General features: G+C 45.4%; 1 protein-coding gene across 11 annotated transcripts in view; it reads left to right on the forward strand.

Moving 5' to 3' along the window:
- Window positions 1-16,791, forward strand: part of side-VIII (sidestep VIII) — a 61,983-nt gene extending 45,192 nt beyond the window's left edge. For 5 of the 11 annotated variants that reach the window (XM_033377942.1, XM_015184579.2, XM_033377943.1 and 2 more), the window contains 16 exons: window positions 1,305-1,418; window positions 2,051-2,260; window positions 2,357-2,508; window positions 3,225-3,369; window positions 4,937-5,067; window positions 5,760-5,919; window positions 6,352-6,566; window positions 6,869-6,950; window positions 7,331-7,490; window positions 7,806-7,942; window positions 8,361-8,534; window positions 9,444-9,872; window positions 9,974-10,281; window positions 11,508-11,657; window positions 13,599-13,937; window positions 15,566-16,791. In XM_033377942.1, the coding sequence (XP_033233833.1) occupies window positions 1,305-1,418; window positions 2,051-2,260; window positions 2,357-2,508; window positions 3,225-3,369; window positions 4,937-5,067; window positions 5,760-5,919; window positions 6,352-6,566; window positions 6,869-6,950; window positions 7,331-7,490; window positions 7,806-7,942; window positions 8,361-8,534; window positions 9,444-9,872; window positions 9,974-10,281; window positions 11,508-11,657; window positions 13,599-13,937; window positions 15,566-15,676 (3,017 nt within the window). In that variant the 3' untranslated portion in view covers window positions 15,677-16,791. Of the gene's footprint in view, window positions 1-1,304; window positions 1,419-2,050; window positions 2,261-2,356; window positions 2,509-3,224; window positions 3,370-4,936; window positions 5,068-5,759; window positions 5,920-6,351; window positions 6,567-6,868; window positions 6,951-7,330; window positions 7,491-7,805; window positions 7,943-8,360; window positions 8,535-9,443; window positions 9,873-9,973; window positions 10,282-11,507; window positions 11,814-13,598; window positions 13,938-15,565 lie in introns of all 11 variants that reach the window. The other 6 variants (XM_033377946.1, XM_001361125.4, XM_033377948.1 and 3 more) reach the window with 4 other exon arrangements.
- Window positions 16,792-17,026: the final 235 nt, after the last annotated feature.

A 17,026-nucleotide genomic window follows, 5' to 3' on the forward strand; every position in this document is an offset into this window, starting at 1 on the left:
TCCAGAGGGTTAAAGCTGGCCAAAGAGAGAGCGCAGAGAAGGGACAAGTTTTGAATTGAATTTTTGTTGGCATTTCAATGGATTTTTCCCTATTTTTTGAGCTTCGTCTCACTGTCTCTCAAGGAATTGATTCGTTGGGAATCGGGCGCAGAAAAAAAGGAGAAATTTAGAGCACAGAATCTTCAAGTCGGTACTGTTTCTTAGCCCCTTTAACCCCTTAACTTCTACTAAGAAATTTAGAATGAAATTCTAGGATGAAAATACTTTAGCAAAACTACCCTTACCCAAAAACCCTTACTCGAAAATCCCATTTTTGTGGCTATAACTTTCGTATTTCCAATTATTATACATATTAACTATTCCCATCGCAAGGGTATCCCATGCCTCGGTAGCTCTGCTCTCTTTAGCTCTCTTTCTTCTTTGGATAATCCCCTTCTATGAGGAGCCTTCGCCAATTGCAATTTCATTCCTTGTGTTTTTCTCCAGGAATGCGGGAGCCACCTGTGCACTGAGGCAGTGGCAGTGGCTGTGGCTGTGGCTTGCAATTTACCATTAAAATTTATATGCGTTTCCAAAGGCGTTTAGTCGACGAGATATATAGCCAAAAGAGAGCAGAAGAACGGAGAGGGCCATGGACCGAATGGTCGAATATTGTTTGGTAAATAGTGGCTGCTGCTGCTTCTGCTGCCAGATGAAGCGTAAACGTGGGGCACGAGACAGGGCGTGGCGGCTGTGTTTTACCAACTCCTTGAGCATGTTCTACATGCCCCACACAAAACCAAGGGGCTTGGAGCACGGGGAATGTGTGTGTGTGTGTGTGTGTGGCTGTGACATGTGAAGCGTAAAACCAACGCAGGATTTACAGAACTTTGTATGGAAAAAACTTTAAAGAAGATATTAGATTAAAAGTTGCCCCTAGGCCCCACTCCCGGCGTGTTTCGGAAAGTTTTTGCTGTTGCTAATGCGAGCGGAGGGGAAGTAGGGTTAGTAGAGAGCGGATCGCCCCCTGCAAATATGCCAGCAAAATGGGGGATAATCAGAGGGTTAGGACACACACATAGCCAAGTGGATAAACGGTCTGAAAGAGCAGTCAAAATAATGCCAAGTGGCAAGAGCAAAACAAGCAAATTTGGCTGCAGGAAAATTAAAAGTTTGTCCAACATGTCGACGTAAATGTACGGGCCTTCATCTTACGGCCCAACAAGGAATGCAGTCAGGTGGGTCCGGGAAAAACTTTGGGTGCACTTTCCTAGAGAAATCCTGTGTCTCGTCACTAATTCCCTTACCATTTTTCGCCCCGACAGTTCCGCCCGAGTCCGTCATCATTTTGGACAGCAAGGGGGCCACCATCAAGGACCACACACTGGGGCCCTACAACGAGGGATCCGCCATTAACATTACGTGCGTGGCCATCGGCGGTAAGTCCTTTTTCAGCAGCAGCGGCGGCCACGTGTCTGTCTCTCTCTCTGTGGGGAAAAGTGTTGAAGCTGTGACGCGCGCTTCTTGTGTCTGACAATTAAAAGTGATGAGAGCGCGCGGGCAAGCTGCAGGCGAAGGATTTTCACATTTTCACATTTTATTTAATTTCCACACGGCTAGCTGTCTGCTGCATGCCACACATGGAAACCCATCGAGACAGACAGACACAGACAGAGAGGGAGAGGGTGAGGGAGAGGGGCAGACACAATGGCCCCACAAATTGCATTGAGAGCACTTGAAAATTGCTAAAAGCCAAACAAGACAACAAATGAAACAGCGAAAGGCACTTGTGCACACACAATCACAACCATTCCACCCACTAAACCACACACACACACACAGCCACTTCTTGCAGTTTCTGAACAAACAACAGAAAACGGAGGCATCCTCTGCTGAAATGCGAAGGAAAAGGACTCGCCAAGTCCAAGCCGTATAACAAACATATCAGTTTCAAACACATACACACACCACCACGCCACATGCCACACCACCACACCACACAATCACCTCCCCATCTTACCACACACTCGATAATTCTTTTTCTCGTTCGTCGTTCGGCGTTGTCGTGCAGGTCGGCCACAGCCGAGGGTTACCTGGCTGCATGGGAATACCATCTACAAGAACGCCAGTGTGGGCCAGTCCCTCTCGGAGCGGAGGGTGGGCAATGTCCTATCGCTGGCGCGCCTGGAGCGCAGGAATCTCCACATGCAGCTTACGTGTCGGGCGGAGAACAATAATTTGACAACGCCAATTATCAGCAGCGTTGTCCTCGACATGAACTGTGAGTGTGCCAGTGCCAGTTCCGGTGCCAGAGAGAGTGCCAGTAGTCCCTTAGGTCCCCCACTCTAAGTCGCATTTGTGTATCTGTATCTTTCAGTGCGTCCTTTGATTGTTAAGCTGCAGGGCGAGAACCGGCCCCTGTCGGCGGGAAATTCTTATCAACTGAGTTGCGTTGTCATCGGGGCACGTCCAGCGCCGACGATTACCTGGTGGAAGGGCAGCAGCCCCATGAAGAACACCCACGAGATTGTAAGTGAACACAGAACACAATACGACCACAAGGAAGGGAAACCGAAACCTCCTCTACAGCCCCTCGAAGTCCAAGATACGACTGGAAGGTATCCTGTTTCAAATCAGGATAGATAAAGGATTTTTCTCTAAGGATTTCATTGGAAAACTCCGTTTCGACATTAAATTATTAAGCGCTAAGCCTATATGGCTTTCCTATGGATTCCTATGAAACGATATTCTTAAAATTCAAACTCCAAGTAGATTTAATCTTCTAGAATGCTTCGAATTTATCAGCGAAAGTGATGCCCTTTACACATACTCTTCACTTGAATAGAATTGCGTTGAATCCCATACAAAATATTTATATAAATTCATGAGAATTCTCCGATTCATCCTCATTCAGTTCCTGGGCATACCCTGTTCTGCTACCCTCTGTGTAATGTTTATAAACATGCAAATTTGAAATGCCTGTCAGCCCTGTTAATGGCAGGCCCGGTTGCAAAGTTTTGCTACCCTCCTGGAATGGGAGAGCTGAGCAGTACACATGCTTTTGCGGTAATTGAAGCTGGAGCTGAGGCCTGAACGGCAGTCACGTACCAGTCAACGGGGCTCCAATTAAAAGCAGCCCCCAATCTTTGCCGATGAAACGTGCCTGAACCCGTTCGACAACCCTTTCTTGGGGCCCGTTCCTTTGTCTTGACTGCTTTTAATTTTGGCTTGTGTTCTTTCCACAGGCCAATCCGGATGGAAATATGACCACCTCGGTGCTAACATTCACGCCCACCATCGATGATCGCGGCAAGTTCCTGTCCTGCCGCGCCGAACAGAGCATGATACCCGAATCGGGCATGGAGGATGGCTGGAAATTGGACATTTATCGTGAGTTTTGCGTTATCCTGATTAAATATTAAATGTTTTCCTCGCGCTCTAGCAACTTTTTAATGAAAACGAAAGCACAAAAGCGGGCCATCGGGGGCATTGCTTTAAAAAAAAGGGAACACTGTAAAAAATAGCTGGCCCACACTTTCTATAGGTTTTCCTTCGATTTCCCTCGCCCGCTGCTGTTGCGGCAAGTTTTGGCAAATTAATTTCCAGCGGCGGCGAAACTTTTGCACAAAACTTGCGAAACTTTTTAACCCGCCACAAGCACCGCAAGCAGCGGCAGCGGCCATAGCCAGAGTCATCTTAACGCTTTTACAGTTTTCCGACCTGTTTGCACGAAATTTAAATGGCCAAAAGCACCAACGGGGCGCCATTCCAGCGAGAGGGCTGAACCGCTTCCTGTTTGCCCTGAAAGTGCGGTTTTTGTTGCCTACCTTTTTACTTTTCAGCCTGCCACCCTCTGGCCTTGTTTCAATTGAAATATCTGCCCCCTAAAGGGGCACGCAGGCAGTGAATGGGGGATTGGGCCTGGGCTTGGGTTGTTTGCACAATTTGATAGATTGCTTAATAAGCTTAATTGATTCGCATTCGCGCTACAATTCTGAATTAATCAAGTTAAAATTTGACTCCCAGTAACTCAGCACTCCCCAGTGCCCCACCCAATCATCCGCATTGGGGCTCGGAAAAATCAACATTTTTAAGGTCTAATTGCCTGCTTGGCCAAAAGCACCGAAAAATACACAATATTAACAAGAGAGTAGGCCGTTGTTTGAGGGTTACGACAAGGAGATACCTTGGAATTTCTGGAAGTTAAGAGAATTGTGGGAGAATGTAAGATAATCGATAGAGATTGATACATAATACGGATAGTACCCCTAAATAGTTCCATTAAAAACACATTCACATTCACAGAAGAACCTTGAATCGTACATACATATGTATGACGTACCCATAACTTATCAATTTAGACATTCGGTCACAAAACCCAAAAAAATAGTACAATTAAATACAATTACTAGCTATTCGAATTCAATCGAAATGAATCTTAACATTTAAGTAAAAAAAAACTTTGGTTTTGCAATTTCCACATTTTTGTAATTTGTGAATCGAAATGAAAATATGAACATTTTTATGGTTTTTTCTCCGTGTGTGGTCGTAGCAGTCATAGTGTAGTATTTTCAGGAATATTATCCATTTTCTAGTCTCTTTTGGCTGTTACATACCCCAACCACAGGCTCAATATACCCCGAAAACACAGCAGATATCTCTGAAGTGCAGACAAACAAAGTAGCAGACGGATGGATAGCGTAAGGTGAGGGGCATGGCATTTTCTACAACTTAAATGGCCGTCTAATTTGTGGGGCTTACACAATAATTACACCTTTTGCTTGGGATTCGAGGGATTCGGGAAGCGAGGGCCACTTTCGTGTGTCTGGGCGCGGGCGATGGCGACTCAAAGTAATTGGCTTTGAGAGCATCAGTTGCCATGGCATCTGCTAACTCTCACTCCTTTTGAGTTTATCTTTTGCTAACGAGAGATGATTCCTGGTTTATCCCCACACAGATATCCCCGTTGTGAGCCTGGAGCTGGGCACCAACTCCCTGAATGCTACGCTGCGCGAGGGCATCGATGTCTTCTTCGAGTGCAACATCAAGTCGAATCCGTGGATCTACAAAGTCAGTTGGCGGCACAATGTAAGTGGAAATGAGGGAGATATCCGATTTCGCCAATAAGTAGATCGAATAATGGTATTTCTCAAGTGCTGTTGAGACTACAACATGAACATGCTTTGAACAGTAATTTTTAAATAAAAAATGACACGTTTTCTATGGAATAAGTCGAATGAAAAGAGGAGGCTCATTCACTGAATAATCATCTGCGGAAAACTTTTCCTTTTTTGTGGCTGCCTTAAACACCATATTATTATTGTAATTCTCATTATATTTTGCCCATAAATTACCTTCTGCTGGGGGCTGGATCTGTAATTGTTGCATATTTCAGGTGTGCCACAAAAATTGAATTCTAAAACGAAAATTGAATGCCACCCACACCGGCACATATAGAATTTGTTACTGAATTATCCCCCGCACTTGGGAAATTTATGCAGCCGGATGCCTAATTTATTCCGGCTTCCTCAATCAGCCGCACGGCCACTGCCACTGCCGTTGCCAGGGGCATGCATCGTTCAACCGTTCAATGTTCAACGTATGCGGGGTGCCACATACCACATAAAAGTGTTATTAGCCTGAGAAATTAAATTTATTTCAATTCCCGGCAGTTATCCGTAAATTGAATTTCGATTTCACATTTTGCACATTTTCAATTTGCGCTTTCCATTATCCCGACTAAAATTTCCACTCGCTTTTTGCCTTCGTTTCTCCCGCAGGGTGCCATCCTAGCCAACAATCCCGCCGAAGGCATCGCCGTGTCCAACCAGAGTTTGGTGCTGCAGAACGCCAGCCGGGCCCGCAGCGGCATCTACACCTGTGTGGGGAGCAACCGGGAGGGCGACGGCGAGAGCAATCCCGTCCAGCTGGACATACGATGTGAGTAGTAGTAGTCCCCGAAGGACTGGAGCGAATTAATTAAAGGCCCGAACAAAGTGTTAATTTGCATAACATCTTAATCAAAAAGGAATTGCCATTTTTGTGATTGCAATTTGTAGCAAACACGTTGCACAATGCAATTACATCACAGTCGAGAGACTTGTCTGACTTATCCCATATCTTTTTGCCTGTCAGGGACGACAAATTGCTTCGGATAAATAAAATAAATCAATTAAATGGCATACCAGTTGTCCGCAGTTGGCCGGAATGTTGTTGTTGCAACAATTCCTTTAAATATTTAATGCCATCCCAGAAGCAAAAGCAGAATCAACTTCTGGATCTCTCTGGTTGCAGCCGTCGAATGTTTTGCTTTAATTATGCAAATTTCTTGCCAATTCAATTTCATCTTTCGATTCCTGTACCTTTTTGCAGTTGCACCTGTCTGCCGTGGCGGCCAGAGGACAACTTACAGCTCCGGGCGCCACGAGACGGTGAAGGTGGCCTGCGAGATCGATGCCAATCCCATGGAGGCCACCTACGTGTGGAAGTTTAATGCCAGCCAGGGCGAAACCGTGGACATACCCGCCTCCCAGGTGGCCGTCGACAGGGGCAGGAGCATCGCCCACTACACGCCCATGACGGAGAATGTAAGTTCCACATCCGCATTTCCCCAACCCCTCTTGTACTTTTAGGGGTCATATAAATCAGCCCATCGCTGGGGTAGAGAGTGGAGGCGGACACATAATTTTCCAAACGAGTTGCGGTTTTGAATTTTCAATTAAGACTGAAGAGACGAGTGTCGCCATCGGCCATCGGCCATCGGCCATCGGCCAACGGTGTTGCATGTTACATTTTGCATGCATAAATTAAGCCAACGAAATGCATTGTCACTCAACCGGCACTACGGCTACCTGCTCCTGCTCATCCGTGTCCTTCTTTGCTTTTCCAGGACTACGGAACACTGTTGTGTTGGGCCACCAACGAGATTGGCGATCAAAGTGACCCCTGCGTGTACACAATAGTCCCTGCAGGTGAGTGTTGCATCCCTCTTCTTGGGGCACGGGGGTGAGGGAGTGCCATCCGCTTTTCATTTTGGTTCAGTTTTTGCATATGCTTTTGTTATTCCTGGGGGGATGACTCCCTTCAGTGCTTATTTGCCGATGACTTTGGCACTTTTGGCCATTTTGGAACTCCTGGTCCTCCGTCTGGGATTAGACGGGAGCTGTGGCATATTGATTCTCGAGGCTGCAAAGCTGGAAAGCTGAAATATTGGGGGATATGCAATTTGCTGGCTCGTTGTTGATCTCCTATGCTATGCTGTGTGTCTCAGCAAGAATAATGGAAATAATCGAAATAATCGTTGGATTTTCTGCTCTCTTTTTTCTTTCTGTGTGTGTTTTCCCCGTCATAGGCGAACCGGATCCGTTGCTAAATTGCACGGTACTCAATCAGACATCGACGGGCTTCCAAATCGAGTGCATCGAGGGCTTTGACGGTGGTCTGCAACAGGAATTTATAATGGAGGTTTATATGAATGGAACGACACGCAATCCAAAAGTTTCCAGATTAAAGTGAGTGGAGCGAATTTGAAGGAAGAAGGAAGAAAGCAGAGAGAGAAGGAGGCATGGAGATGTGCATAGAGACATCGAAATGGACACAGAGCAATCAGAATCACACGCCGTGTGACTTTTGCATTACAACAAACCCAACGATGCGTGGCATTGGGCAGTGGGATGCTCTGGACATGACCATGTCCCATGAACCATTTCCCATTTCCTCTTTTCGAATGTGCATTTCCATGTGATGCCTCTTGGCTCTTGCCTCTTGCCTCATGGCTCTTGGCTTTTTTGTGGTTATCGATTCGATTCCCCTTCCACGTTTTGCAGCCGACCGTACTTCGAGGTGAGCGGCCTAGTGCCCGGCATGGGCTACAATGTCTTCCTCATCGCCAACAACACCAAGGGACGGAGCAATGCGACCATTTTGCAGGTCTACACACTGAAGGATCCCGAAAAGCAGACGGGTGAGTGTCCTTAGGCAGGATCCTGGGTCCCCGCATTTGTCATTTCCCAAGGGGGAAATGGAACCAAAATTGAACCACAACTCGTGTGATGCGGGACTGGGTTTCTCTGTCTTCCGTTTCGTTTCGGCGAAGTGCCCTACGTACGTTTGAAAATTTTCTGCATGTCCTGGGTTCCGGCTGCTGGCTGCTGGTTCGTTTTCTGGGTCCTGTTCTGCCTATAAATTAATTGACGCTGGTTTTGCATTTACTGCTCTTTCATTTGTCTTTTAATTTGCTTTAAATTCCCTCACTTCCGCCTTTGACACTGTTTCCTTTCCCTTTTTTGCTTTACGCTTTGTCCCTTTTCTTATTTTTCTTTTTCTTTATGTCTTCTTCTTCCTTTTCCCTATTTTGGCTTATTCTGTGGCATGCTTTCCAGTCAGAATCACATTTACAAAGTTCTATCAGGGACGCAGGCCCACAACCACCGCGATGGCCACCACCAGCGACTGCATATGCAATGAGGAGGAGTTCCTTGGAGTGGGGAAGGGCAAGGTCTTGGGCCACGATGCGGGCACGGCAGTGCAGGAGCAGGATGAGGAGCAGGCAGAAGGTAGCGGTGGCACCTATTTCTCAATTATATTTTATTAAATCTAATTTCAGTTATTATTTTTATTATTTTGACTTTATTCAGTAGTTTTATTAATTTCTTGTATGTATATTTCTTATCATTATTTATATTATATTTATTTATTTCAATATATTTTTATTTTACTGCACTCTTATAATATGCAATTTTTTTTAGTTATTTACTTTTGAATACTGCTTTCTTGAGTATTTTTCCTCTGCATGGAATCTGTATAATTTTCATTTAAACACACACACATAAATCCGGTGTCGAAGCGGGATTTATTATTTTCTTTACCGCAATATTCGCCTATCCGTATCGTATGACACTGTGGGACTGTGGGACACCGAGACACAAATTAGTAACCTTAACACTGGTGGGGCTTACAGTGGACCCTCATACGAGAGTAGGGCACACATGCAGCTCATTAAAGCGACACTAAATTTGAGGCACGTGCGGCTGGAACTGGCAACAACAGATATCTATATGCGGCAGAGCCAAAGGAAGAGCCAGGAACCAAGAATGGAATGTAGTTAGCAGCTCATAAAACAATGCCAGGACGAAGGGGCAGAGACAGAGAGAGGACAGACATAGGAAAACAAGAAAAATCAACATTAGTGTCCGAAGCTGAATATACTCTACTTCTATTAGCATATTAGCATACGAATAGATATACCCCTTACAGATGTAACATGCCTCACAAACAGTTTGAAAATAGTGTTATAGCCTTTCTGAAAGAGCACTCCAGCAGGAGCGTAAAAGGAAAGATTGTTCCGAGGGAGGGAGCACGACAATATAAAGAAATATGTATCCCGCGCTCATCCTACCATCTCTGGGGCTCTCTGTCGCCCTCTTTTTTTCTCTCTTCCATTTTATTACACATCCGCACCGCAGACCTGTCGCTGGCCTATGCACCCGTCATCGAGGATATCCGGCCTTTCCTGGGCATCCTAGCGGGCATTGTGGGCAGCGTGTTCCTGGTGGCGCTCATCATTGTGATTGTGGTGCGAGTGCGCGGCTCAACGGGACGCGATCGCAATAATTACTCGCATCCAGGCAGCGGAGGAGGAGGTGGCACTGGCAGTGGCGCTACTGGCAGTGCGGGAATCGGAGGTCCTGGTGGCACCACCGCCAATGGCAATGGCAGTCTGGGCCTCCTCGCGAGCAACAATAATGGAAGTCTGGGCATCGGCGGCACCCTTGCCCACAATGGCGGACAATCAGTGCAGGATATGCATCGCATCGGCAGGGACACCTGCCACGTGACGAGCAGTCTGGATAGCATTGACAAGAATCCGGACATCATACCGCAAGGTGGGTTGGGTGAGTTCCACAGGTGCCCTGTGCCCCCATCGTCAAAGGTCTCTAGCCTTTTCTCTCTCTCTCTCTCTTGTCTCTCTCCCATCCCATTTCTCTTGCAACAGATGGCCACGACGTGGACGATGAGTGGACAACGAAGGGTCACAGTCGGGCCTATGCCACGGCTGCCCTGGCCGAACAGAACGCCGTCATTACCTCCAGCACCTATGATCACCTGATGCCCACGTATGCGGTGGTCGACAAGAAGACCGGGGGCCCGCCTCCCGGCCACGGCCCCTATATACAGTATAATACGCTTATACCCGTTAGCAAAATGGGCGCTTACGCCAATCAACATCAGCAGCAGCAACAGCAGCATACACATCCGCACCAGCATCAGCACCAGCTACAGGGAGTGCCGCAGCAACAGAAGGTACGAGCCCACGAGCCCCTAATCCGCTCTTAGTCGGCGGACAAACATTTAACCTTTTAACCCGTACCACATGTGGCAGAGACTCATCTTAATTTATGACCCAATGAACAGCACAGGTTGGAACCCATCCCTCTCCTAAGGAGGGGTTGGGGTTTGGTTTCGGGTCTCGGGTTAAGTGGTTTTTATAGCCAGTTTATTGTTTAAGCCACAATTGATGGGCAGCCGAATTCAATGCATGCTTTGCTGATTGAAGTTGCCCCAAAAAACACTGAAAGAACTAGGTTTCATTGGAAATTAATGGCTTCTAGGGATAGCAAAATGTATATGTATCAGTATGTATTTTCTATATATATTTATCTTTAGAAGCTGCTGTCATTTCAATGGCAGAACGCAGAAGAAATATTTCCAACGAACCTTGAAGAAATGCTCCCTGAAGGTCGCCCAGAGAAAAGACAACAACAAAATAATATTCAGAGAAACAGAGAGAGGTAGAGAAAAAGAGAGAGAAAAAACTATAATTTGAAAATCATTTAAGTAGAAATTTCTACTCTGTATGTAAGGCCCCGCCCACACTTACACGCCCAGTGGGAGCTTCCAAGTCAGCAGCAGCTCTAGGAGCAAGAGCCACAGCTGCAGCAATATAAATTTTCCATTTGCGAATTTAATAAAAATAAGTTGCAGGCGGACAGCAGAAGCAGTAGAGGCAGCAGCAGCAACGGACTCCAAAGCAGAAATAGGTACAAGGAAAACCAGAGAAAACGCTAAGGAGCCAAAGGATGCGCGCATCCTGATGTGCCTTGTGTGTGGCTCTGGCTCCGGTCTGGCCCTGGGTCTGCTTCAGCTGCTTCTGCACCAAAATGCAATAAGCGGCCAAGTGTTGAGGTTGGAAAGGGAGAATGTGCGAATGTGGCAAGGGAAAGCCAGAAGTAGGAGTGGGAGTGGGGACAGTGTTGGTTAGCTGTTGAAGGCAGACACATTACAAACAGGCGCTGCATATGGGGCGTTTCCCCGGAAAAACACTGGCAGACATCACTTCAAGTGAAGCCGATCAAAAACTGTAGTAATTATCCTTTAAAGCCAAAAGCAGGAAAGCGAGAAAAGTGGGAATCCAATGCTGCGGACAGACGTATTGATACGAGACCTTACCACCTGACAATTATCCAACTGATTGACGTTCCACACGTACTCTTATCTCAATCTATATCTATATCCTCTCGTTTTTCCAGACTGAACTAAGCTACAGCGATTTGACAGCTCCGATGGTGGGCAGTGCCGTGGGCGTCCAGCGTTTGGCACCGTACTGCAGCGCCACATTGGGCAGGCCAGGCCGGGGTCAGACGGAGCTGAAGCGGGCCGAACCGAATATCTACTCGCAGGTAAATGTCATGATGGATGATGAGATACTGGCCGACCTCCAGGCGGCCACAGCGGCCGGTGGCACCTATGTGGCCGGGGCTGTGGTGGACAATGTGGGCGGCCGTGGTGGCGCCTCCTGCTCCTCGGCTCTCTACCTACAAGGCTATGCCACGCGTGTGTAAGGGTTAGAGGGGGATCTGTCTCTTAAATGATATGTTTTTTTTGTTTTGATTTTTGTGTGTATTTTCGTTTAATAAACTTGAAGAGACCCTGGGATTCAAGAGTGTTTCCGTTTAAGTTCGGTTGCTGTGGCAAGTGTAAGCTGAAGCTGCAGCTGCAAGTGCGAGGACTTTTAATTACTTTTTACACAAAAGAGTCATAAGAAGAGAAAGGACCCTTCGGAAATCCATCAGATGCAACCCGAGACTGTGGAACAGACAGAGACACTCGTGGCAAATCAATAGAACGACAGCTGACATATACCCCAAAGAGAGAAAAAAGAGGATGCAATGCCAGCAGCAGCAGCATCAGAAATATTCCTGAAAATTACGCATACGCACGGGTGTACGATACGGAATTGAAGAGAAGGCAGAGGAGGATTCTATTAAGTGCAGAGTGATTCTGTTCAGGAGCTTAGGAGTGCAAAGGCAGAAGCTGTAATTCTGACAGATCTGTCAGATGATGAATGGGTAGGAACTAAACAGTTTAGAGCTTGAGGTATCTGTACGTTTATTTTTGTGTGCCTGAAACTCTCCGCAAGTTATGTTCCAATTGTCCAGCAAGGTTTCACAGAATATTCTTTGTCCTGTTTTCCTGCATTCCTGCTTCCCCAGCTCCCCTTCCCTACAATTATCGTAATGACTCAACTTATGGCCACAAGGTTCAATTGGCAGCACATGCACTTAAGTGGAACTTTCAGACATGGACCCGCAACAGGAGCACTACAGAAGCTGCGAGGGTACAACAGTTCTGGGCCAACCATTTCCACCTAATGACATTGTTTGGCTTTATTGTCATTTATTGGAGAGTTTTACACGACATGCAGGAGTTTTGCCAACAGCAGCTTCCAACCACCCCCTTTTTGCTGTTGGCCGTTTGATTTTGACCCTTATTTTTATTGGAAATTATTTTAAATTCGATTAAGTAGTCTGTTGGTTCTGTTGTGTTAGAGTTTTGGGCACTGATTACTTTGTCACTAAAAGTGTGTGTAACCAGAAATTTAGTTAAAATTAACTTAAAGTTTAATGTTTGGCAGGAAAATCTATTTAGAGGGAAATATTTCGCAACATTTCATCGATATGTACAGAAATGGAAAACTCGTTCGATATACAACATAAATTGGCCAGATTGTATAGAATAACTAGGTCTATAAGAGGTTTAGTTTCGAAATATCCTTCAAGTACAAAAAACTATAATCATAGTTATTAATGATGCAGCAACTGTTTTCAAGTTCAATCCAATGAATGAGCAAATCTAGACCAAAGACATATCTTAATCGAACCGTAAAGGTGTAATGTATTGCCTGTCGATTTTGTCTGAAATGTTTACCAATTCGGCCAACAACTTGTTCGGCCTTCATTGTTAGAGTTATTTATAAATAAATTTAATTTTATTAAAAGCCATCTTATCGAGAGCGTTCAGGGAAGGACATAATTCTGTGTCCGTAAGGGGGGTATAAGCAAGCCGTATGACAATATTTTATTATTATTATTGTAGTACCTTGCCGCACACAGGGAGGCAGGGTCAGAGGGGCACCACCGCAGAGTTGACGCTGGCCACAATATTGTATATGCGTGTGGCTAGCCACACACAGGAGTAAACAGCGAAGCAGAGGACTCCGCGAGAGTGGGCTTCGCTTTTCATTTCACCCCGTGACTAACCCTTGGGCCATATGTATATGAATCATCACATGACTAAAACCTCATTACCACTCTCTCCACACCACTCTCCTGCCTACACAGATCGATCTGGCACACCATCCCATGCCCATGTACTCCACCAGCCCGATGTTCGCCACGAACAGCACCATCACCGGAGTCACCATGTCACATCCATCACAAATGGCCACCTTCTCGCCGACGCCGCCGCCGCCCATCTTCACACACAGCGTGATGACCGCCACTGGCGAGGGTGGACTTCTCCAACCGGTGACCTGCATGGGTCTTGTGGCAGCCACATCTTCGGGAGCGGGACAACAGCACCAGCAACAGCACCAGCACCAGCACCAGACAACGGCAAATGGCGGAAACGGAAGCATTGTCGGCGTCAATGTGGGCATGAGCCTTTATGGCAGCGATGTGGTAAGTGGCAGTTTGATGTACTCGTACTGTCGGAACCTGTCCAGGACTCCTTGCTGCTCCTTCCCTGGCTGCCCGCCCCTTGATGATAGCAGCACTCTCTCTTAATGTCCAAAACGTTGAAAGCATCAATATGCAAAGTGGATTTTCGGTGGCAAGGATTTTGAAGCAGGAAGCAGCAAGCAGGAAAGCATTTATCTTTGGCCCGATTTTGTTTTCGTTCTTTCGCCTTATAAATGGGGCAGCCGCTGGGGCAGAAAATGGCTTTTTGCGGTTCGCCTGATAAAAACCTAGCTAATAGAAAGGGCAGGGGAAAATAAAGGGTACTCGTATTCCCCTCTCAGATTATTTTCATTCCTTCCCCCCAAACCCAAAAGTCCCATACAACTCCACTTTGTCTCCCGGTATATCTTCCATTACAATCGATTGGCCCTCGAGAGCAGAGCATCGGCAGGCGCCCATCGATCAACAGATGACTCAAATTCCAGGATTCATCCGCTCATCCACTCCCTGACAATGCAATTTTCTGGCAATCCATAACCCTTGATCCCCTTTTGCACAGACAACTTGAAACTCTGTCGAAAAAAGAACCAACGAAAATGCATTCATTCGGGGTTCCGAGTGCGGTAAATGACCTCGGAATGTGCCACAGAAATGACAGCCGCAGAACAATAAAAAAAATATAATAATAATAACAGAAAATTCTTTGGCTGTCTCTTTCCCTGGGTTTTTCTCTCTTTCACGCGCTTTGTCTCTCTCATTCATTGTCTCTGTCAGTCGCGCTTTATAAATATGCCATTATGTGTACTCTTGGCCCAGCGCAATGCGATTCCAACAGCTCCTGGTCCTCATCCTGGTCGGGGTCCTTTGGCAATGCTTTGGCATTGCATTACCTCTTTAAGAAATAACTTTAGACTCGACACTGAAATACCTGGTACATTGTGGATGGAAGTGAACTTAAACGACTCTTTTCTGCACCATACAAAAAAAGATAGAAGCGCTTAGAACTAGTTTTCTTCCGATTGCTGCGATATTTGGACTCGCAAAGTTTTTCATCTGCCTAGAATACCCTGAAATACATAGGGTACAATAAAACTTTACGCATTTTTACAACAATTCCATGCCAAAAGAACACTGCGGTGTGGCAACTTTTGACTCTAATGATTGCAATTATTATGACCCGAATAGCAGGGCCAGCAAAACGCAAATGAACAGCAGAGACAAAAAACCAAACGAATCTACCAGGACAATATTTTATTTAACTTTTTTCCTCCCATTTCTTGAGCTTTTCTCCTGCCACGCAAAAGGGCAGGACACGCTGTTGACGCTGTTGGCCCGCGGCACTGGTTGTGTTTTGGCCATTTGTTTCTTCGTTTCACGTTTGGCTTTTGATTACACTCTAAAAACAGTGCAAATATTGCATATATTTTAGGTTTATCTTCGGGTCTGGCTGTTTCTCTCAGTGTATGTTCGAATGATGTGCGCCTCGTTAATTTCTGAAGACGACGGGCTCTTTAGTGTCTCATTTGTGTTGTTTATGCCTGTCCTGCCTGTCATCTTCTATCTGTCCTGTCTGTGGCTTTGCTATGCCTTGCCATATTCGCTTAAGCATCTATATCCATGTCTTTCAGGGCAAGCCGCAGCTGCTGAAGACCGTGCCCGAGGAGATGCACCATCAGCTGAATGGCGAGGATGTCCTGATCGCCCAGGATCGTAATCATGGCACCGGGACACGCTTCTGACGCTAAATATTAAGGAGTGGAAAGAGTGCAGGAGCAGCAGCTGATCGAAGAGGTTCCCAGTGAAGATCTGAGGCTACATCGGGGGAGGATACTCGTACCCCAAAGGATCATCGGAAGGTCAGCAAATCAAAAGAAAAGTCGGGAATCGGGGGAATAATTGGTAAACAAATTGACTATAAGTTGTATGTGATGGAGGAAGGATTGAAAGGATGATTTTAAAGGAGTCCGAGTACTGGATGAATGGTTAATGGAAGGAAGAACCTAGAACCTAGTTAGGGCACTTTTTAAGGGGCACAGTAGATGGATTGTGAGGATAAAAAGGAGAGCTGAAACCTGTAAAAAGATAACAATAAATACATTTTGCATGAAACAGAAAGCAGAAAACGGAAGCCAGAATGGGATTCCCCACTTAGTTCAGTAAGATGTCGTGTAAATTATGGAATACAATTAACATTTATAGCTATAATTTTAGCCATAATTAATAAACATTTTGTAGCAGAGCAGACACTGCACTGCAGGAACGCAAAACTGAATTGTTAATATATTTTTAAAGAAAAGAACAGCAGCTTAAAGCGGCAGGAAAACGCGGAAAAACTTTTAGTAAAGTAAATCAATTCACGAATGTTGTTTACCCTTTGGTTCGTACTCCCAGAGAACCCCCAGATACATCCTCATTATCCACTCTTATGCTTGTAACTAAGGCATAAGACAACATACACTTACCAGACAGATAAATCAAATCCGAATAGATCTAAGACCCTTCCCCCTCTAGATTAGGTCAAATTGTAATTAAAAGAATCGTCAAAGAGAATTTAAAGAAAAACTAGTCTTAAGAAAAGGGGAGCCTCCCAAAGGAGCAGCAAATTCCAGTTTGCATTTTATACGTAAAGGAAAAACGAAAATCGAACTTAGTTTAAGCTACTTATAATAGTACTAAACACTAAATGGAGATATGAAAACATACATTTAAAATTAAACAATAAAATGGATAAAAAATAAAATCTAAAATGCCAAGCAGCTGCATGTAAAATATTTAACTGACAATGTAATAAGTTTTAGGCTAAAGTTAATAACAATTAAACCTAATAAAATGTATGAAACAAAACGAAGTAAAATTGTGACACTTTGGAGCTGGGCTTGGGGTCACATTCTATAATTTTATGAACCGAAAAGCCTCGTATCGGGAAAGATTCACTGCCAAAGACGCATCTTGTTGCCGAGGAATCCGATTTTCCATTAAGATGCATTTCATTATCGACGCGTTAGGAGTTTAAACACGACAAAGGCAAAGAAAAAGACGAATCTGAAGCGAGGTTTTGGTTGGCTCTTGCACAAACGAATAGTGTGGTC

This window comes from Drosophila pseudoobscura, chromosome 3 (genome assembly GCF_009870125.1).
Source record: "Drosophila pseudoobscura strain MV-25-SWS-2005 chromosome 3, UCI_Dpse_MV25, whole genome shotgun sequence".
NCBI lineage: Eukaryota > Metazoa > Arthropoda > Insecta > Diptera > Drosophilidae > Drosophila > Drosophila pseudoobscura.